This window comes from Cetorhinus maximus, chromosome 20, assembly GCF_964194155.1.
Source record: "Cetorhinus maximus chromosome 20, sCetMax3.hap1.1, whole genome shotgun sequence".
NCBI classification, from domain to species: Eukaryota; Metazoa; Chordata; class Chondrichthyes; order Lamniformes; family Cetorhinidae; genus Cetorhinus; species Cetorhinus maximus.
The window spans coordinates 35,404,428-35,426,582 of record NC_135898.1 but is presented as its reverse complement, the minus strand read 5'-3'; the positions used below and the strand labels follow the sequence as shown (position 1 = coordinate 35,426,582).

The window sequence follows — 22,155 nt, the reverse complement described above, 5'->3', positions numbered from 1 at the left end:
TTTTGACCTGCAAGTTTCATTAGGCAGATGGCAGCGTGATATCATCGCTATATCTGTGCCCTCAGCTCATCGGCTTTATTTACTATGCTCCTTGCATTTACACATATACTTTTTTTAACACTGCCAAATTCCTGTGCTGTACACTTTATAACCTGTGCTGCTTCTGTCTTTCAGAGTCACTTACTAATTTGCCATCTCCCGTTCCCTGCTCCGACTTGGCCCTCAGGTTCCCATCCTCCTGCCGATCTAATTTAACTCCACCCCCTCAACAGAACTAGCATGTTTTGTATAATATAAAATATTGATTAGAGCCTGCATTTATAGGAAGTTTAGCTAATTTCAGCTGGGCGACAGTTTGGGTGTGAGAACTAGCTTTATATCCCAGGGTTAGGGAGGCATAGTGGGTGAGGGTATTGGTGATGCCTTCCAATGTCAAATAGTTTGCCAACACTCACCAGCGAGGAACTCCATTTACATGGATAGATTGGAGAAGCTGGGCTTGTTCTCCTTTGAGCCGGGAGGAGATTTGATAGTGCTGTTCAAAATCATAGGGGGGGTGGAGAGAGAGAGAGGGAAGGGGAGGAGGGCTGGGCAGAGTAGATAGAAGTTTCTGGAAGGGTTGAGAACCAGAGGACACTAATTTAAGGTGAATAGCAAAAGGTACAAAGGCAAGATGAGGAACATCTAGACCAGCTGCGTGACTCTTGCAGAAAGAACCAGTGTGGACATAACCATTCTATATTCTGTTTTCATTTGCCGTCTCAGGCATCCAAATGTTGTAAACAGTGGAAAAGCTCTCATAAGCTTGGAATCGTGCATTCTCACTTCTTCTGATCCCTTGAATGGTAGATCAGTTAATCTCTCAGTCAATGTTTTCTATTGGTCACAAGGGGACAGATTTCTTTGCTCTGTTGGCAAGGAATGGGTTAATGCCACTTTTCATTCTTATTTTTTGACTCATTAACAAAAGGCATGGAACACATCATTTGGAAATGTTCATGGCCCAAGAACATGTGTTAATTAGAATCGACAAAAACACAGCCCAATGATCACACGCACTCACACTATGTTCCAAACTCTTCACACATCAGCCAACAGGTCTAAATGTTGAAAAATAAATCAATACTCTTGTGGAGTGCATAATTTGCATTCAGAAATGGCTCATTGACCGAAGGGAGTGGGGAAAATGTCAGTTTAAGTAAGCAAGTACTGTTCTTTTGAACTGTTTATGGGGGAAATGATGGTGAAGAAACAAGCTGTGGGTTGTTGGGGGAGGTGGGGGGTGGGGGGGGGTGGTGGGGGGCTCAGTTTTCTCAGTATTTAAATAGAGATTACGGATTACCCAGGACGAGACACTGGACAAGCAATCTGATGGCACAGATGCAGAAATGGCTGAGCGATGGAGCAATGTCATCAGCGTGAAACCTGAACTGGGTTTTCACAGGACAGCCTTTTCATAGGGAGGCCTTGTGGTGCAGTGAGTAGCATTCCTACCTCTGGGCCAGAAGCTCTAGTTCAAGTCCCATTTCAGGACTTGATGGCTGCTGAAGGTGCATTCATAATGTGGTCAAGCAAGTTGATTATCAGCCCGTAAATCCTCCCAATACGCCTGATGGCAGGTGGTAAGCGCAGGAGTTTCTTGGTCAGTCATAACTGCAGAAGGCAACGGAAAACCACTGCAGCACTTTACCAAGCATAATCATGGACCAATCCAATGGAGGTCCATGGTCACCCCCTTAGGGTATGGTGCCTGGAGGAGGAGGAGCCTATCCTAGATGAGGAATAGGAGGAGGGCCAAGGATAGGTCTGTGTGGGATTCCAGGAGTACCAGAGCAGGTTTGAAAATGAAGCCATTGTAGGAGATTCTTTAACTATAATTGAATGGGTAAGACTGGGCCAGGGCAACTGCAGTCACGCTCAGCTGGATAACAGAGGAGGAGGATGTGTGGATCTGTGGCAAAAGGCTGCAGACAGGACAAGGTTGGGTAGTTTACCGCAGTCCGTCAACGCTTGTTGCTGTGGCGATTCAGCGCTTGTCAAAATCACTAAAGACACATCTTAACCGTGGTAATGAGGTCCTTTTGATTCCGTTACTGTCCAAATATCTGCCAGGGTTCTTCATGATTACAGCCATTAACAAGGACATCAGTTTAAAAAAAAAATCTCCCTTTCCTCCTTTATCCCTGTTAGAAAAGTCATTTGGGAGTATTGGAAATCGTCCAAATTGGGCTAGACATGAATAAATGGGCCAGTCTGGAAGGGCCCTGCTTGTGGGTGCAGTTAGACACAACAAAAGGGACAATCACACAGGGTGCAGGAATACATTTCATACATTTTAAACTAACAGATTAGGAGGAGACAGCAGAATAGCGGTAATGTTGCTGGCCTAGTAATCTCCCGGCCCAGGCATAGGGAATGCCACTGGCGGAATTTAAATTAAATTAATAAAATCTGGAATATAAAGCTATACCCTCAGTAATGGTGACCATGAAACTATCATTGATCGTTGTAAAATCCCATCTGGTTCACTAATGTTCTTTAGGGAAGGAAATTTGCCGTCCTTACGTGGTTTGGCCTATAGGTGACTCCAGACCCAACCCCCCCCCCCCCCACTCAACGCCCCTGCCCAACAGCCTGGTGAAAAATTATCATAAACACCAAGAAGCTGGTGTCACAGCCTAGGCTGAACATTTTCACAGGCAAACTTATTGGAAATCAATCCTTGAGAATGCATGAAGCTATATCAGATATTCCTTTGACAAGCTAACCCAGCAGGAACATAAGAAGTAGAAACAGGAGTAGCCCACATGGCCCATTGAGCCTGCTCCAGCAATCAATATGATCATGGCTGATCTTGGGTTTCAACTCCATTTTTCCACCTGTTCCCCATATCCCTTAATTCCCTGAGACACCAAAAATCTGTCCATCTCAGCCTTAAATGCATTCAACGATGAAGCATCCACAACCCTCTGGGGTAGAGAATTCCAAAGATTCACAACCCTTTGAGTGAAGTAATTTTGCCACATCTCAATCCTAAATGATTGGCCCCTTATCCTGAGACTATGTGCCCCTGTTTTAAACTCCCCGGCCAGAGGAAACAATCTCTCAGCCAATATCAAGCCCCTTCAGAATTTTGTTGGTTTCAATGAAATCACCTCTCAGTCTTATAAACTCCAGAGAATATAAGCCCAGTTTACTCAGCCTCTCATCATAGGACAACCCCCTTAGCCCAGGTACCAATTTAGTGAACCTTTGCTGTATTGCCTCCAATACAAGTATATTCATCCTTCAATGTAGAGACCAAAACTGCACACAGTACTCCAGATGCGGTCTCACCAAAACAACTGTAGAAAGACTTCTTTATTTCTGTACTCAATCCCTTTGTAATAAGGGTCAACATGCCATTTGCCTTCCTGATTGCTTGCTGCACCTTCATGCTAGCTTTCTGTGTTCCTTGTACAAGCACACCCAAGTCTCTTTGAACTTCAACATTTACAAGTATCACACCTTGTAAAAAGTATTCTGCTTTTTTATTCTTACAACCAAAGTGAATAACTTCACACTTCCCTATATTGTACTCCATTTGCCATCTTGTTCCCCACTCACCTAACTGGTCTTTTTGCAGCCTCTCAGTGTCCTCCCTGCAGCTTACCTTCCCACCTAGCTTGGTATCATCAGCAAACTTAGATACATTACCCTGTCTCTTTATCTAAGTCATTGATGTAGATTGTAAGCAGCTGAGGCCCCAGCACTGATCATTGCAGCACTGCCTGCCAACTTGAAAAGGCCCGTTTATGCCCACTCTCTGTTTCTGTCCCTTAACCAATCTTCTATTCATGCTAATATATTACTTCCAACTCCATGAGCCCTTATCTTACCTATTAACATTTTGTGCGTTACCTTATCGAATGCCTTTTGGAAATCCAGGTATACTACACCTACTGGTTCTCTTTTATCTACACCCTACTAGTTACATCCTCCAAAAAACTCTAATAAATTTGTAAAACAGGATTTCCCTTTAGTAAAACCATGTTGACTTGTTCTAATCATATTGTTCTTTTCTAGGTGCATTGTTAAGACTTCCTATAATAGATTCCAGCATTTTCCCAACAACTGATGTTAGGCTAACTGACCTGTAATTCACTGCTTTCTCTCTCCTTTTTTTCTTGAAAAGCAATGTAACATTTGCCAACTTCCAGTCTAGTGGGACCATTCCTGAATCTAAGGAATTTTGGAAGCTAGCTCATCCACTATCTCTGCAGCTATCTCTTTGAGAACCCTAGGGTGTAGGCCATCAGGTCCCAGGGATTTGTTGGATGTTAGTCCCTTAAGTTTCTCCATTACTTTATCTCTGCTGATATTATTATATTATTTCCCTAGTCTTTTTTTAGCCCCTGGGTTATTTCTGATATGGAACTTGTGTCTTCTACTGTGAAGGCAGACACAAAAGATACGTTCAATGCCTCTGTCATTTCCTCATTCCCTATGTTAATTTCGGCATCTAAGGGACAAATGTTTACTTTAGCTATTCTGTTCCTTTTTATACACTTATAAAAGTGTATAAAAGCTCATATAAAAGCTCTTACAATCACAGTATCTTTACAGTGCAGGAGACCATTTGGCCCATCGAGTCTGCACTGGCTCTCCGAAAGAGCATTCCACCTAGTCCCACTCCCCTGCCTTATCCCCATAACCTTGCACGTTCTCTTTTTTCAGGTATCAATCCAATTCCCTTTTGAATACCTCGATCGAACCTGCCTCCACCACCCTTTCAGGGAGTTTGTTCCAGGCTCCAACAACCGTCTGGGTGGAAAAAAAAATTCCTCACATCACATTTATTCCTTTTGCCAATTATTCAGAATCTGTACTCTCTAGTTCTTGATGTTCTTTTGCGTGGGAACAGCTTCTCACTATTTAGGCTGCCCATATCCCTCAGGATCTTGAATACCTCTATCAAGTCTCCTCTCAACATTTTTTCCTCCAAGGAAAACAGTCCCGATCTCTCCAATCTATCCTCGTAATTACAGTTCTTCATCCCAGGAATCATTCTTGTGAATCGCCTCTGTACTCTCTCCAATGCCTTCACATCCTTCCTCCATTATAGTGCCCAGAACTGGAAGCAGTACTCCAGGTGAGGCCTAACTAGTGTATTATACAAGTTCAACATGATCTCCTTCCTCTTGTACTCAACAGCCCTATTAATAAAACCTGAGATACTATATGCTTTATTAACTGCTCTCTCAACATGCGCTGTCATCTTCAATGACCTATGTATGTATACACTGAGGTCCCTGTTCCTGCACCTCCCTTAGAGGCTCTCTCTTTATTTTATACTGTCTTACCATATCTTTCCTGCCAAAATAAATCAACTCACACTTCTCTGCATTGAATTTCATTGGCCACTTGTCTGCCCAATCCACCAACATGTCTATGTCCTTTTGAAGTTCAAGACTATCCCCATCACAGTTGATAACATTCCTGATCTTTGTGTCATCTGCAATCTGTTTCTGGCTAGTTTACTCTATTCTATTTTTTCCCTTTTTATCAACTTTTTGATGGCCCTCTGCTGGTTTCTAAAACACTCCCAATTTTCAGACTTGCTACTGTTTTTTTTGCAACGTTGTAAGCTCCTTTTTTTAATCTAATGCCATCCTTAACTTCCTGAGTGAGGCACGCATGGGTCCTTCTTGCTGAGTTTTTGTTGAACATTTTGAATTGTTTCTTTAAACGTTTCCCATTGTTGAGTTACCTCCATACCTTTTAGCCCATTTACCCAAATAACCGTAGCCAGTTTTCCCCTCATACCTATGTGATTGGCTTTATTTAAGTTTAAAATTTTTGTTTGCTATTGGAATATGTCACTTTCAAAGTTAACATGGAATTGAATGGATTACGATCACTATTTCCCAGTAGATCTTTTACTATGACATTATGAATTAACTCTGCTTCATTACACAATACTAGATCTAAGTTAGCTTTATCCCTAGTTGGTTCCACTATGTGCTGCTCTAAGAAACTATCACAAAAACATTCTAAAAACTCATCTTCCAGACCATTCTTGCCAATTTGATTGTCCCAGTCTATAAGAAGATTAAAATCCCCCCTAATTATTACATTTCCTTTGTTACAAGCTCCAATAATTTAGTGTTAAATGCTCTGCCCAACTCTATAACCCCTGTTAGGAGGCCTTTACACTACTCCCACCAGTGTTTTCTGACTCTGGCTATTCCTAATTTCCACCATAATGATTCTACTTCATGATCTTCAGAGACCAGATCCTTTCTCACGAATGTCCTTGTGTCATCCTTCATTATCAGGGCTACCCCACCTTCTTTGCCATCTGTCTGCCTTTCCAAAATATTGTGTACCCTGGAATATTTGTTTCGCAACCTTGATCACCTTGCAATCATGTCTCTGTAATGGTGATTAGATCTATATCATTTACCTCTTATTTGTTTAATTTATTTACTAATTCACTGGCTGGAACTTTTCAGCCCCTCACGCCAGCGGGATCTTCCTGTCCCACCGAAGTGAACAGTGATTTCAATGGCTCACCGGTCCCACCGTGGGAAACCTGCAGTGGGGAGGACTGGAAAATTCCAGCCATCTATCTTATTGCAGATACTTTGCGCATTCAAATAAAGAACCTTTAATTTTATTTTTTAAACTTCTATTTCCTGCAATTACCTTATTCATTGTTAAATTCTCTGTCGCTTCCTGACCCACTCTTCTTGTCTTTACTCACACCACTATACTGTTCCGATACTTCAACCTTTCTCTTTGGATTTCTAAGTCTCCCTTCATCCCAACCCTCCCCCACCTGTTAGTTTAAAGCCCTGTCCACAGCCCTAGTTATGTGATTGGCCAGGACACTGGTCTCAGTCTGGTTCATGTGGAGCCCATGCCAATGGAATAGCTCACTCTTCCCTGAATACTGATGCCAGTGCCCCATGAATCAAAACTCCTTCATCCCACACCACTCTTTGAGCCAGATTCTCTAATCTGTTTAACCCCCTGCCAATTGGCACGTGGCTCAGGTAACAATCCAAAGATGGTTACCTTTGATGTTCTGTGTTTTAATTTGGACCCTAACTTCCCAAATTATCTTAGCAGAACATCATTCCTGGTTCTACCTATGTCATTGGTTCCCACATGGATCATGACAACTGGATCCTCCCCCTCCAAGTTTCCCTCCAGCCGTGAGGAAATGACCTTAACCAGACAGGCAACACAACCTTCGGAACTCCCTGTTGCAGCTGCAAAGAACAGTATCAACGCCCCCTGACTATACTGTCTCCTATCAATACCACATTCCTCTTCGCTCCACCCACTTGAATGGCATCCTTCACCATGGTGCCATGGTCAGTTTGCTTATCACTTTGCAGTCCTTTCTCCTCATCCACACAGGTAGCAAACACCTCATGCCTGTTGGGCAAAGCCAGGGGCTGAGACTCCTCCATTTTACATGCTGGATTCCCATACCTGCCTGCCCCACAGCCACACCCTCCTATCCCTGACCATTGACCAACTCAAGTTCTGCTTAGCCTAAGGGGTATGACCGTTTCCTGGAATAAAGTGCCCAGGTAACTTTCTCCCTCCCTGGTGCATTGCAGTGTCTAAAGCTCAGCCTCCAGCTCAATGACTCTGAGCAAGTTCCTCAAGCTGCAGACACCTACTGCAGACATGTTTGCCCTGAAGATCGCACTGCAAGAACCATGATGGTTCCTCAACCCCAACCAAGAATTGGAGGCCTGAGGCACTTCATCATCAGCAGAGAAAAGTAGCAAAATCATACACAAAATTTTATGAACTGAAATTGTTACCTCCAGACTTGACTATTCCAATGCACTCCTGGTTGGTCTACCCCCCATAAACTTGAGATCATCCAAAACTCTGCTGCCTGTGTCTTAACTCACAGTAAGTCCTATTCCCCTATCACCTGTGCTCGCTGATCAAATTGGCCCCTGGTCAAGCTATTCCTTGATTTTAAAATTCTCATCCTTGTTTTCAAGTTCTTCCATGACCTCACCCCTCCCTATCTCTTTAATCACTCCAGCCCCTCAACCCTCCAACATATTTGCACTCATCTGATTCTGGCTTCTTGTGCAAGCCCAATTTTAATTTCACCACCTTGGTGGCTGTACCTTGAGTTGCTTAGGCCCCAAGCTCTGGAATACTCTCCCTATACCTCTCCACCTCACTTTCCTCCTTTAAGACACTACTTAAAACCTACCTCTCTGACCATGATTTTGGTCATCTGATCTAATATCTCCTAACGTGCTCAGCATTACATTAAAGGTTGTTTTTGAATTACTCAGCATTTACAGCATAGAGAAAGGACATTAGGCCCGACAGGTCTGTGCCAATGTTTGTGTTCCAAACGATTCTCCTCCCACTACTTCATCAAATCTTAATCCTTCAACTTCTTTCTTCCTTGTTTCATCGAGCTTCTTCTTACATGCATCCGTGTACTCGCCTCAGCCACTCCAAGCATGAAGCTTTGGTTTAAAATGCACTGCCAAATTTAATAGCATGTGGCACACTGCTTAGTGAAAAAAACACTAACATTTTATGACCTAAATTAACCCTTTAAAAGTCTGCAAAGTTCCATCCAGCTTAAACATTATGGCCTGAATTTCACACTTGGTGTGCGCGCCAAGTCGGCGGAAGTGGATGTGGAATCCGCTCCCGGCTGCAGTTGCGTTGCAAAAGCGGTTTCATGCTGGATGTCCAATTAAGGTCCGCCCAGCGTGAAATGCGTCTTCTCAACAGTCGGGAAGGTCCGGGCGGGGATGGGTGCCTGTCAGGCGCCAGGTCCAATGGCGACCTAGTGGACGCTTTAAAACCGGCAGAGGCAGCTCCCTGAAGGCTGCCGGGGAGAATCTTTGGAGTCTGTCAGAAAATCATTTCGTTCGAACAATGGCTTCACCAGCGGCTTGAGACATCAGGCAGAAGGGCAAGTCGGGTGGGCACTTGGCTCCCGTTTCTCAGTCCTTGTGGAGGAGGTCGGTGTCAGATGGGGCACTCTAGTACCCAGGGATGGCAGGAGGAGGCCACCGCACCTGACCAAAAAAGCCTGGGAGGAGGTGGCAGCCGAGGTCAGCAGCCATGAATTTGTGCGGCGCACATAGGTGCAGTGCCGCAAAAGGTTCAACGATCTGCTGTGCTCGGGAAGGGTGAGTGCCGAGTTGGCACGGATCAGTGTGGAGAAGTGTTCAGGGCTCAGGGGCATTAGAATCCGAGTGCCAGCTGTCAATGACACCGGAGCTGGCCAAAGCAGAAAGTCCTGGCTACTTGGCCTGAGTGCCTTGTGGGTCAAGGGCCACAATTCAGATGTGCCCTGCAAGGTGTCCCAGAGAGTGGGGAAACTTGCCAGGCTGCAAAGGCGCTGCAGGTAGAGTGGACAAATCAATGCTCCTCTGTCATTTCAGAAGAGAAGTCATAACACCAATGAAAGAACTAAGACGGGCAGAGGGCCCCCAAACCTCCTAATTTTGATGAGTACAAAATGGATGCCTTGGAGTTGGACAGCCGCCACCCACCTCGGTCAGCCGGTCGTGGAAAGGCAGGGGGTCTCTGACGAAGGTAAGAGTGCAGTGCACAGAGGTGAGCGTGTCAGATTGTGCAAAGATTTTTGTGCAGTCTAATCATTAGTGGAAGCCTCAAACCTGGAGTCCCTATTGATCATTGACAGGTGACGACACCATGTTGCAGATCTCCATTGTCTCACCAGAGTGCCTGGCATGCACAGTGACAGTGTGATGACTTAAACTAATGACATGTCATTGTTCTCTCCTACAATTGCCAGCTCGCCCATGAACGCAGGACCCCGAAGAGCCACCCTTGACACCAGAGGACCACTGGGCTTTAGATGCACCTGCGTCACACCCCCTCTCTGCACCGGGCACCATCGCAGATACCAGCACCTCGGTGGGCATTAGATCCTCACCTAGAATGTCAGTGTACTGCAGTGAGGACACTTCACACTCGTTTGAGGATCTGGCGGAGGCAGAGTGTGCCCAGGGAGCCGGCACTCGGAGGACTACTGGAGACCAGGATGATGCTGAATTGAAGGCAGATAATGAGCCTCCGGAGTGTCCATTAGGTGGCAGATGCTGGATGTCCAGCAGGGTGTGTGGGAGGATCTGGCGGAGATCCATGAGTATCTCCGTGCCATGGTCTTCGTTGTGGAGGAGTCCATGCAGAGCATGAGCACTGCGTTGACTCTCATTGCCGAGCACACTGCCTCCTCCATTGAGAAAGTGGCGAGCCTCAGGGAGAGGCAGCTCCAGGGACAGGATCAGGGGTTCCTGGGGTTGAGCTCGTACCTGCAAGCCCTCACACTGGCAATGACCTCAGGAGGTCAGTGCCAGTGTGGGAGATGGATGAGGCACCCAGTATCCCAGCTAGGTGTCTATCCACTAATGACGAGCAGGGAGGTCCAGAGCAACCTCACACTGGCGCATGAGTTGCCCGCCTTCTCTGCGGACTCCTCTTAGGGCGCTCTGGGTGACAGCAGCAGCTCCTCCGCCCCTCTGCCAGTGACCATGGCATCTGATGAGGCTGCGATGACTGGGGAGGTGCCAGCCATGGCACTGACTGCTCCTGCGCAGGCACAGGCTCCATCGGCTAGAGGACAACAGCCAAGATCATCTAGGCCAACAGGACAGCAGAGTCAACAGGCTGCCTCCAATGCCGCTGCCAACAAGGGGGTGCGTGTGGGGCAACAAGATGCAGCACTCCCAAACTAAGCTTAAGACACCCTGAGCACAGGAGGGACTGTTCACAGGTGATCTTCTGTTCTGGCATGCTTTGTTAATATGTTTACTGGCATGACCATTAATACCAGATATTGTTATGTTCATTTGATGTGAGTGTCAATATGATATAAATATTGCTTTTGTCTTAATGACCTGAGTATGCTTCACTTGTTTTGTAGGGGCAGGGCACGCCAGTATCTCACTCTGGACCTGAGTGGCTCTACACTTTGTTGCACTGGCACTGAGTGGACTTTTGGTTCAAAAGATGGGGTCATTTCAGACATCCGGGATGGAGGCAGCAGCCCTGGCATGAGGTAGAAGCAGATCTTTGGTAGCCTAGCTGAAGGAGCTTTGGATCAAGGTGTCCCTGCCTCCCTGAAGGATACAGAGGTCTGGCTCCACACCCTCAGCGTTCTCCTCACCATGCTCCTCTTCTGATTCACCACTTGATCCATCCTCTGTGGCCTGTGGAGCTGCCTCATGATCCTCTTCCTCCGGTAGGTCCCCCCTTGCCAGAGCCAGATTGTGGAGAGCGCAGCATGCAACCACTATCAGTGACACATGCTCTGGAGGGTATTGTAGTGCTCCCCCTGAACGGCCCAGGCATCGGAAGCGCATCTTCAGATGACCTATGTTCCTCTCTATCACCACCCTTGTGGAGGTATGACTCCTATTATAACACTGCTCTGCCTCTGTTCTTGGGTGGCGGAGAGGCATCATAAGCCACCTTTTCAACAGACAGCCGGTCACCCAGCAGCCATTGACCCAGTCGGGTTGGAGCAGTGGTAAGCCTCGGCATCTGAGTGTCTGAGGATGTAAATGTCATGGGAGCTGCCAGGGTATCTTGCAGAATCTGTGTCTTATGATCACACACTATCTGCGTGTTCATGGGGTGGAATCCTTCCTGTTGACAAAGGCACCCGACTGATCCACTGGCACCTTGATGGCCACATGTGCAGTCGATTGCACCCTGGATGTGGGGGATCAAAGCAATCGCTGCAAAGCCTCTGGTTCACTCAGCCTAGCTGGCTTTGTCCATGTGGAAATGAATAAATGTCATTGCCCGCCTGAACAGAGCATCTGTTACCAGCTTGACGCAACTGTGGACAGCTGATTGTGGAGTTTCCACAAAGATCCCTGGAATAGGAGGCATAGGAGTTGAGGGCCAGTAACTTCAGAGCCACTGGCATGGGGTGTCCACCCACACAGTTGAAGGTGATCTCAGGCCCGATCATCTGACAAATGAAGGTCACAGTCTCCATGGGGAAGCGGAGCCTCCTTCGGCATTGCACCTTGGACATATTGAGGTAGCTGCATCACTGCCTGTAAACCCTGGCAGCTGGATAGTGGCCCCTTTTGCCTTGCACTACCTGCTGGCCCTGCGCCTCTCCTCCCACAGGTTGCTCCCCTGGAAGCTGCATAGGGACACCTCTCCCTTCTGATCTTCTCTTCCTCCTCAGAGAAGGTGCCACCAGCAATGACCACAAACCCCATTATAGGGTAACGGAAGGCTGTCTGGTGTCTGGAAGGGTCCATGAGGTCAAATCCTCTGTGGGCTTTGGAGGCACCAGTGGGTCCTGAAATGAAGCCTAGAAATGCTAAGACTGAAGCTCAAAGATGAAGCTGTCAAGTTCAAATAAGCAACTGGGAGCAAACTTTCTCCTAAACTCATTACTCACAATGGCAATGCTGCTGACCCTTTTTCTCCCACACTTGGGTGAGGATTTGTTAAAAGTGGGCTGCCCGTTTTTCCTGTGCGGCGAGTGTGCAATTGTGCGGGTCACGTAAAATCGGGATCAATTGCCTTTTTAATGGCCTTAAGCAGCCCTTTAATTCTTGGCGGGTGTGGCTCCGACACCTCCATGCGCCTGCCAACCTGAAGATTGCTCGTGTGCGGGATGACACCGATGTCATCTTGAGCTACTTCACATCCGTTCGGGTTGGGCGCCCACCCGCCTGCCTGCCTGAGACATGTAAAATTCTGGCCTATGTTAAAGTAGCATGCTCCACAATTTAGATGACTTTTGAAAGGATTACTTTGGTGAGATGAATACTCTTGTTCTTGGAGGCTGCGGCAGTTAAATAGCAACAACTGACTAAGAAGATTGCTTCATTGAAGGCTCACAACCTTCACCAAGAGTTACTGGCACTGATACACAAATGGCTCAACGCAAGTTTGGGGGAAAAAGTGCACTGGAATATAAAAGTGAAGACAGTTCTGGAGTCGGTTATTATTAATACCCAGTGCCTGAGGGCAGAGGAAGTATCTTAATTATTTTCATCTGTGCCCAAATATGATACATTGAGAAATCTTTTGCAGATTTCAACTAGACTTCATACCCAAGTTCATGGGGTTGCTGACTCAGGCAAGAATTTATGTTGTCCTTAACAGTACAGCATGCTTTTCAAAATAAAACTGATGTTACTACAAAAGGAAATAGTGCTTTCTTCCCAGTATATTAATCCACGGTGTGTTAAACAAGGTACATGAGTGGTGTAATTTACTTTGCTCTTAGTAAGGAATCCGTTGATCAATCTATGAAAGATATATTCTGATTAAACAGATAAACTAATGTTCACTAATTATTTGACTTAGAAGGGTATGCATATATTGTAGCTACCAGTATGAGACCAGTAGCAATAGTATACATCCCTCTCTCGCATGCAATTCCCTGCCTGATTTGGAGTTTTCCAGAAAGGAGGCACCTCATCACATGCATGCTCTTCCCATGATCAAAGTCTTGTTCCCCGCTTTTAAATGTTTTGTGTAGAAGGAGTGAAGTGCTCTCACTCTGAATACGTTTAAATCTGTGCTGAATTGAAGTAATACGAGATTGCCCTTTCCCTGGAGCCAGGCCAGTGCTTGAATCACTTCACAGCAGTTTATATACACCCTAAAGGAACCTTTCTGCAAAATGGATTCTTTCTCCCCTCCCCTTCAATTTTTTTTTTGTAGTCATTAAGGTGAGGAATGTTAGTGCTGGAGATAAGAATAAACCAATCTTTTTGCAATTGACCCACCCAGTTTCTTTTTTTTATCCTTTGATGGGATGTGGGAGTTGCTGGCAAGGTCAGCATTTGTTGCCCTTGAACTGAGCGGCTTGCTAGGCCATTTCAGAGGGCAGTTAAGAGTCAACCACATTGTTGTGGGTCTGGAGTCACGTGTAGGCCAGACCTGGTAATGATGGCAGGTTTCCTTCCCTAAAGGACATTAGTGAACCAGATTGTCATAAAAAACAATCAGTGATAGTTTCATGGTCACCATTATTGAAACTAGCTTTCGATTACAGATTTTATTAATTGAATGGTGGAATTTGAACCCATGTCCCCAGAACATTAGCCTGGGCCTCTGGATTACTAGTCCAATGATATTATCAATACATCACTGTCTCAGCACCAACCACTCCCAGGCTCAGTACAGCAAAGGCAGATGCAGAGTAGAGCTCCCTCTACTTTGGTCCAACTCAGTCGCTCGTTCATACAAGCATTCCTTACTGCAGCTGGCCTGACACTTTTGTACTTTTTTCAGCACTCATTTACCTTGACATTGCCAGTTAGTACCAAGTTAGGGACATCCACTAGGTGTGAGACTGACAAACTCTTTTCACTATGATGGGAATGGGAGAGAGAAGGAACAAAGAAACATCTTCAAAATGAATCACCACATTCAAACTTCAGGGATGAAAATTTATTTCTGAAGGCCAGAGAGAAAAAAAATCAGTAACATTAGAAATTGAATGGTGTTAATTCACTGTATGGAACTGTATTTCTAAAGAAAGGTAGTATGAAAAACTCATACTTCAAAAACTATTGAACCATTTTATCCTGCATCCCGGCTTTCCTGACAACTACATTTCCTGCCGGTCATTTAACATGTACAATTGCAGTCCATCATGTACTTTCCAATACCAGAATTTGCTGTCAAAGGAACAGTGGGGTTAATGACACTCGCCATTTTTTAAGTGCAAATGGTGCAGCAGCTTCAAGGTGATGGGTTAACGCACGGTTAAACTCAAATATTCAAATCTGTCCAAGTTGCACCTCTCTGCCATCAGCTTCATGTAAACAACATCTCTCCGTCAGGCCCACCATTGAGGAGCACCGAATGTCATGAAGTTGCTGTATTTGGATGGTAGATAAATGTTTAATTCCTTCAGGTTTTGAATTTTTTTCAGTGGGATTTTATAAAAGGCCAATTTTAAAAATTTCTAATATTTTTTCGTCTTTTTCTCATGCTCTGCTTCTCTTTTTGTACCTGATTTGACATTTAATTTACCCACTAATTCACCCTCCTTCTCTGTCCTTTGACTGTTTATTCCCCAATCCTTAATCCTTACTGGTTAAGGAGAAACCTGTTGATTGTTCTGTTCACACAGGTCCCAAATGCCCTGCTTCCCTCACTGCACATTATCAACTTGCACCTTCAGCAGCTTTGGGGCAAATATATTTTTTGAGCTGAATAGTGAAGGGGCAGTTCCAAAGAATGGCAGACATCCACCGCCAGATATCCATCTGCAGCAAATTCTGGCCCAATGATTATTTATTAATGGCAGTAAACCAGTTTCAAACTGGTATAAAATAAGTGCCCATTTTCTGAGTGTGGTTGTTGCCATGTCAGACTAGAGCTTTAAAAACATACAGCAAAACTTTAAACTACTTACACTGTAAACAGTAAATGGCAGAAAATAAATTAGTAACAATTGTTGCTGTTAAAAAAAAAAGTGTCTAATGATATTGGATTAGGGAGTGCAACAAACAGGATTAATGCAGGAGACAAAGAGATCAGCAGACAGGGGCAGTGAGCTGATATATTATTTCACAAACGCAGTTCAACATCTATAAATGTTAGCCAACATATTTTGGGTAAAATGCTCCCAGAGTGCCTCTGGATCAGGGAAGGATACTCAGTTCCCACCAGATTATCAGGAATGGCAACCCAAATATTGCTCCCTATGCCAGAGGCTCTGCAGGAGGATTAGCTCAAGCAGAACCCAGCTATGCCAGGGGCTGCGATCAGGTTGACTGTCCTATCATGCTCCCTCAATCAAATAGTTTGTCAACTGTCACCAATGGCCAATCGGATGAAGGAATGGGAGGTTAACTGTAATTGGTGAGGAAAGATACTTGACAGAGATCACTGACAGTCAAGACACTCATTTCCCCACCCCTCAAACTAAAGAAACAAACCTTTGGAGCTCTGCCAAAACCCAAAACTGTGATCATTAGTGCTTTGAGCATGGCGCGTCAAAACCAGGACAAATCAACGAGCTTCAGATTACTGAAAAATATGCCTTTGGAACTGGATTTACAACCAAACAGAAAGCAAAGTTGTACTATAAAGACTTCACCTCCAAAATGAGGGGCAGCACCCAGAGGCTGAAGGAAACATACGGAAGAGTCTGTCTGACCTTAGCCATAATCTGCAAGGGGCCGTAGCATCTTTTGTTTGTTTATAGAGAGACAAGTGGTTATAGCTGGAGGGGCACCATTCCACATCAGGCATGGCTGACCAGCAATCTCTCCCACTCTCACTGCCAGTCATGGTTGTGTTGTAAGGAATAGCAACCTGTTTGGCTGTGTCATGAAGGCTCTTTTCATGGCTAACAAGTCCTGGAGCAGGACTTGAACATGGAGCTTCTGGTTCAAAGACAGGGGTGCTATGCACTGAGCCAAAAGACCTCCTTCAATGGATGAGTGGAATACTTCAATATATACAAACAGGTATAGGTGTCAGCTGTGGCTCAGTTCTCTCTTCTCAAACAGCATGTGCCGATACCCAACCTCTACCACCTAGAAGGACAAGGGCAGCGGATGCATGGGAACACCACCACCTACAAATTTCCCTCCAAGCCACACACCATCCTGACTTGGAACTATATCGCCATTCCTTCATTGTCACTGGGTCAAAATCCTGAAACTCCTTCCCTAAATAGCATTGTGGGTATATCTACAACACATGGACTGCAGTGGTTCAAGAAGGTAGCTCACCACCACCTTCTCAAGGGCAATTAGGGATGGGCAATAAAAGCTGGCCTTGCCAATGACATCCACATTCAGTAAATGAATAAAAATAGTCATGGGCTCAAGTTCTACTCCAGAAATCTGAGTGTACAATCTAAGTTGACACTCCAGGACAGTAGTGAGGGAGTGCTGCACTGTCAGAGGTGCTATCATTCGGATAAGATATTACACCAAGGCCCCTTCTGCCCGTTCAGATGGAAGAAGAGAATCTCATGATACCACTTTGAAGGAGAGTGAGTTCTCCCCAGTGTCCTGCCATATTTACCCTTTAATCATCACCAAATCAGATTATCTGGTCATTATCATATTGCTATTTGTGGGAGTTTGCTGTGCGCAAATTGGCTTCTGCGATTCCAATATTACAATGGAGCTTCATTTATTGTAAAGATTTTTGGGTCATCCTGTGGACAGGAAAGGAGCTAAATAAATGCAAGTCTTTCTTTCAAAAGAATTTGGACTGGGGGGGAGGGGTAGTGCTTTATTTGTAAAGTTTTCTTTTAAATTTAGTTATAGATTAATAACCACAGTAATAAAACTGCTCATGCCATCTGAGCTGCTTTATTACTTTAATAACTGTGCTGTGCACTGAAAATAAAAAACAAACATAACTGGCTCAAGAAATCTGGGATCCCCAGGAGCTGCCGGCAGTTTCCTAAAGTTAAATGGAGACAAAATACAATCTTCTGAATTTCCTCTGTTAGACTACCATTCTTCACAGTCAACATAAGGTCAAGAAAATAAACAAACTGTTTGAATTTGTTTTCCTCATTGCACTACTATTTGTCCTGCTTAGCACTATCTTAATTGCAACAAACTGTTTGCTCATTTGTAAAGTTAGTATGTAGATAAAGCTGGACAAAAGTTCACTAAATTAGAATTATTCTAGCGCAGGAAAGACAACACTGAGTTCTTTGCAAAAATTGCTGGGACAGATTTTGAAAGTATGATACCTGGAAAAAATATTCACAAATAAAATCAATAATTCAGGCTAATGACTGGCCCCTTGATGGGGTGCATTAAACCCAAATTGTTGTGTTTATCCAAGAAATCGCAAAGAAACACTTTGTAAAACTACAGAAGAGGAACTATCTGCTTTCCCACAGTTTTCAGGTATTAGGTGTCCATCTCTAAATGTCTTACACGTGAGATGGAATCCAGGTTCTGGGGTCAAGCTTCGCCCTAATGGACCTTCTCTGACGGGGAGCAGGTACAGGTTTATCAGGCAGGCCTACCTGGGCTGCATTTTCACCCAGGACCTGGCTGGCTGCCCGGTGTCCGGGAAGAGCCAGGACTGTTGCGTGGCCCAGTGAGGACTCCATGTCGGAGGAACATGGGACTCTCCAGAAGTTCTCCTTCTGCCCCCCTTCTGGGTGGGGGTCTCCCCGCCGGAATGGCTGCTTTCCCTCTGGTGGAGGGGGAGCCGGCCTCTTCTTGGCTCTCCCTGGTGAGAGTAGGGTGGATTGGCTCCTGCCATCTGGTGTCAGGGCATTCTTCTGGACGACCATATCATGGCTGCCATCAAACAGAGCTGCCCACTGAGGGGGGTCAGACACTTGCTGCTGACCCAGCAAGAACTCTCCATCCGTCTCCTGGATTCTGTTCCGGATAATATCTACCAAACTCTCGTCCTTCCGAGGAGACTCCATGTCTGTAAAACAAGGAACATAGCCGATTACAGTGCCATTTACCAGTGTTGGGAAGGAGTCACAATTCACTTCTAGCTCAACTCCTCTCAAAAGGATTCTCTACACTGGTGTAGATAAAGAGAGAGCGTGACAGTGGGGTGATGGGGAGGGGTTCAATGCGAGGAATGAAGGCACAGAGAGCAAAAGGGGACGGGCATGCAGCCAGAGAGAGGGAGAATGGGGGAAGGGGTTCGAGGCAGAGGGGTTGGGAACAGGAGAGAGGGAGGATTGGGGGGGGGGGGCGGGGCGCGTGATGGAGGTAGAGGGGATCAGAGACAGAGAAGGAGGGGGGGGGGTACAGCAGAGGCAGTGAAAATTAGGAGGGACAGTGAGGTAAAAGAGGAAGGAGTCAAGAGAGGGGGGGAAAAAAGAGAGGGGGAATGAAGAGGTGAGTTTGAAAAGAGGGAATAAAAACTGATTTTTCTACTCTAACCTACAAAGAATACCAGGTCTGGTCAACTAGTTAATTATAATTTTTGTGGACTCATGTTCTGCTGATATCACCATTTTAAATTCCCACAAGATTTCAACTGTCTAAAGATTCAATTTCCAGAACTATTGAGAAATCACCACGTATGGCAGAAATTGCTTTAATGAAAATTATTTCACACAATTTAAGTATTCAAGCATGTGGTCACCGCGAGTTGTGAAAGTATTTTTCTGATGTTTCATTTCCTCTCTGTTCAGTAGTCTACCTGAATCAGAGTGTAGACAGATTGTGACTCACCAGCAATGCTGGGAATTATGATTAGCTACCACACAACATCAAATATCCCATGGTGGGAATCAGGCCATATATGGTAACAGCTGCAGGAAGATGTGTGGATTATTCATGGTACTCTGTCTATTGCTTTTCCTCACACTCTTCCAAATCACTGTATAAGCCATTTAAGTGCTCATAATGGTCTTTTAGAAAGAAACACTATGTAGGAAATAGCATTACAAACATAATCTATCAATAATGTAAAGTTCAGTTTAGAAATGTTTGCAAACATTAACATATCACTGCATCCAGACCTCTTCAGTGTTATGTGGTATTAAACAATGGCGCACACCTCCACCTAGTGCTGAGACTGTAAATAACAGCAAAACTTTTACAAAAACACTTCCTATTTCCATCAGGGCTGTCTTTGGTTAAGGGACTGTAAACATGTTTAAACATATTGGATTTAGCCATACAGTAAATGTATAAAACATGCACTTATAGATTAGCCAGTGTTTAGTGACATTCCTGTCATCCAACAAGTTGCAAGCGCTCAGTGTATGAGGCAGAAGTCACTTCAAGCTCTGACATAGGGAACAGAATCTGGCTCCTTTAGTGGCTTTTACATAGATATTTTGTGCATGGTGATAGCTGAAAAGTCATCCCATCTCCCATAGTATGTTACAATCAATTGCGTGCTCCAATTCTGGTTTGTTGCGTATCCTTGATTTTAATCACTTCATCACTGGCCATCAAACCATCGCCTTCAGCTGCCAAGGCCCTAAACGCTACAATTCCTTCTCAAAACTTCTCTATCTACCACTCTCCTCTTTTGAAACCTACCTCTTTGATCTCACACTTTGGTTCTCACCAATTTACCTGTTGCAGATGTATCTGTCCATGATAGTATTGTTAGCAGTGATCATACAGTCTTTGTGGAGACAAATCCCATCTTCACACTGAGGACAGTGTGTTGTGTAGCACTACCACTGCTAAATGGGATAGATTCAGGAAAGATCTAGCAGCTCAAAACTGGGCATCCATCAGCAGCAACAAAACTGCATTCAACCACAATCAGCAATCTCATGGCCTGGCGTAGCCCCATTCTATCATTACCACCAAGCTAGGGGATCAACACTGATTCAATGAGTGCAGGAGAGCATGCCAAGAGCACCACCAGACATACCTAAAAATGTACCTGGCAAAGCTACAACACAGGATTACATGCATGCTAAATAATGATAGCAACATATTATATAGTCAGAGCTAAGCAATCCTATAACCAATAGAATTAGATCAAATCTCTGCAGTCCTCCTTCATTCAGCTTTGAATGGTGTTTCCATAGAGTGTGCTGATCTAGGATTCTAGCAAGGAAGAGCTGCAGGTCTATCAGGCTTTCAACTTTACTTATAATCATAATTTATAGTATATACATAGTGAGTTACAGGGCGGGCACATCTCTCCTCAGGGAAACCTGTCTTCTGCCTACAGTACCTAGCACGATTGCCTGATGTCAGTGCCACATTATGTGCCCCATAGATTAGCATATCCATTCCGTTAACCCTTCATCCTACAGTGCTGGACAATGAAACAACTAATCAGAGGAGGAGGCGTTACAAACATATCCACCCTCAATGAAGGGGGAGCCCAGCACGTCATTGCAAAACATAAGACAGAAGCACTTGTAACCATCTTCAGCCAGAAGTGCTGAGTGGATGATCAATCTTGGCCTCCTTCTGAGGTCCCCAACATTATAGATGCCAGTCCTCAGCCAATCCAATCCACTCCACAAGATATCAAAAAACAGCAGATACAGCAAAGGCTATGAGCCCTGACAACATTCCAGCAACAGTAATGAAGACTTATGTTCTAGAATTATCCACGCTCATAGCCAACCTGTTCTAGTACAGCTACAACACTGGTATCTACCTGATAATGTGGAAAATTTCCCAGATACACCATGTCCACAATAAGCAGGACAAATTGAAGCTGGACAATTACCACACTGTCAACCTACTCAATCAACAACAAAGTGGTGAGACTTATTCATCAACAACCTGCTCACTGATGCTCAGTTTGGACTCTGCCAGGACCACTTAGCTCCAGACTTCATTACAGCTTTGGTCCAAACAGGGACTAAAGAGACAAATTTCAGAGGTGAGGTGAGAGTGACTGCCCTTGACATCAAGGCAAACATTTCAGTGAGTGCCACAAAGGAACAGTATTAAAATTGAAATCAACGAGAATCGGGGGAAAACTCTCCAATGGTTGGAGTCATACCTAGCACAAATAAATATTATTATAGATGTTGGAAACCAATCATCTCAGGCTCAGGACATCTCTGCAGGAACTCCTCAGGGCAGTGTCCAAGGCCCAACCATCTTCATCACAGAATCACACTGCAGAAGAGGCCCTTTGGCCCATCGAGTCTGCACCGACCTACCTACCTAATCCCATTTACCAGCACTTGGCCCATAGCCTTGAATGTTTTGACGTGCCAAGTGCTCATCCAGGTACTTTTTAAAGGATGTGAGGCAACCCGCCTCCACCACCCTCCCAGGCAGTGTATTCCAGACTGTCACCACCCTCTGGGTAAAAAAGTTTTTCCTCTCATCCCTGCTAAACACCCTGCCCCTCACCTTGAACTTATGCTCCCTTGTGACTGACCCTTCAAATAAGGGGAACAGCTGCTCCCTATCCACCCTGTCCATGCCCCTCATAACCTTGTACACCTCGATCAGGTCGCCCCTCAGTCTTCTCTGCTCCAACGAAAACAACCCAAGTCTATCCAACCTCTCTTCATAACTTAAATGTTTCATCCCAGGCAACATACTGGTGAATCTCCTCTGCAGCCCCTCCAGTGCAATCACATCCTTCCTTTTTCATCAAAGTCAGAAGTGGGGATGTTCGCTGGTGATTGCAAAGTGTTCAATACCATTCGCTACTCCTCAGATACTGAAGCAGTCTGTGCCGGTATGCAGTAAA

General features: G+C 45.0%; 1 protein-coding gene across 2 annotated transcripts in view; it reads right to left on the bottom strand.

Annotated features, from left to right (window-relative positions):
- Positions 1-17,849: 17,849 nt before the first annotated feature.
- Positions 17,850-22,155, bottom strand: part of rtkn2 (rhotekin 2) — a 57,361-nt gene continuing 53,055 nt past the window's right edge. For both annotated transcript variants that reach the window (XM_078565244.1, XM_078565243.1), the window contains exon 12: positions 17,850-18,429. In XM_078565244.1, the coding sequence (XP_078421370.1) occupies positions 17,918-18,429 (512 nt within the window). In that variant the 3' untranslated portion in view covers positions 17,850-17,917. The remainder of the gene's footprint in view (positions 18,430-22,155) is intronic.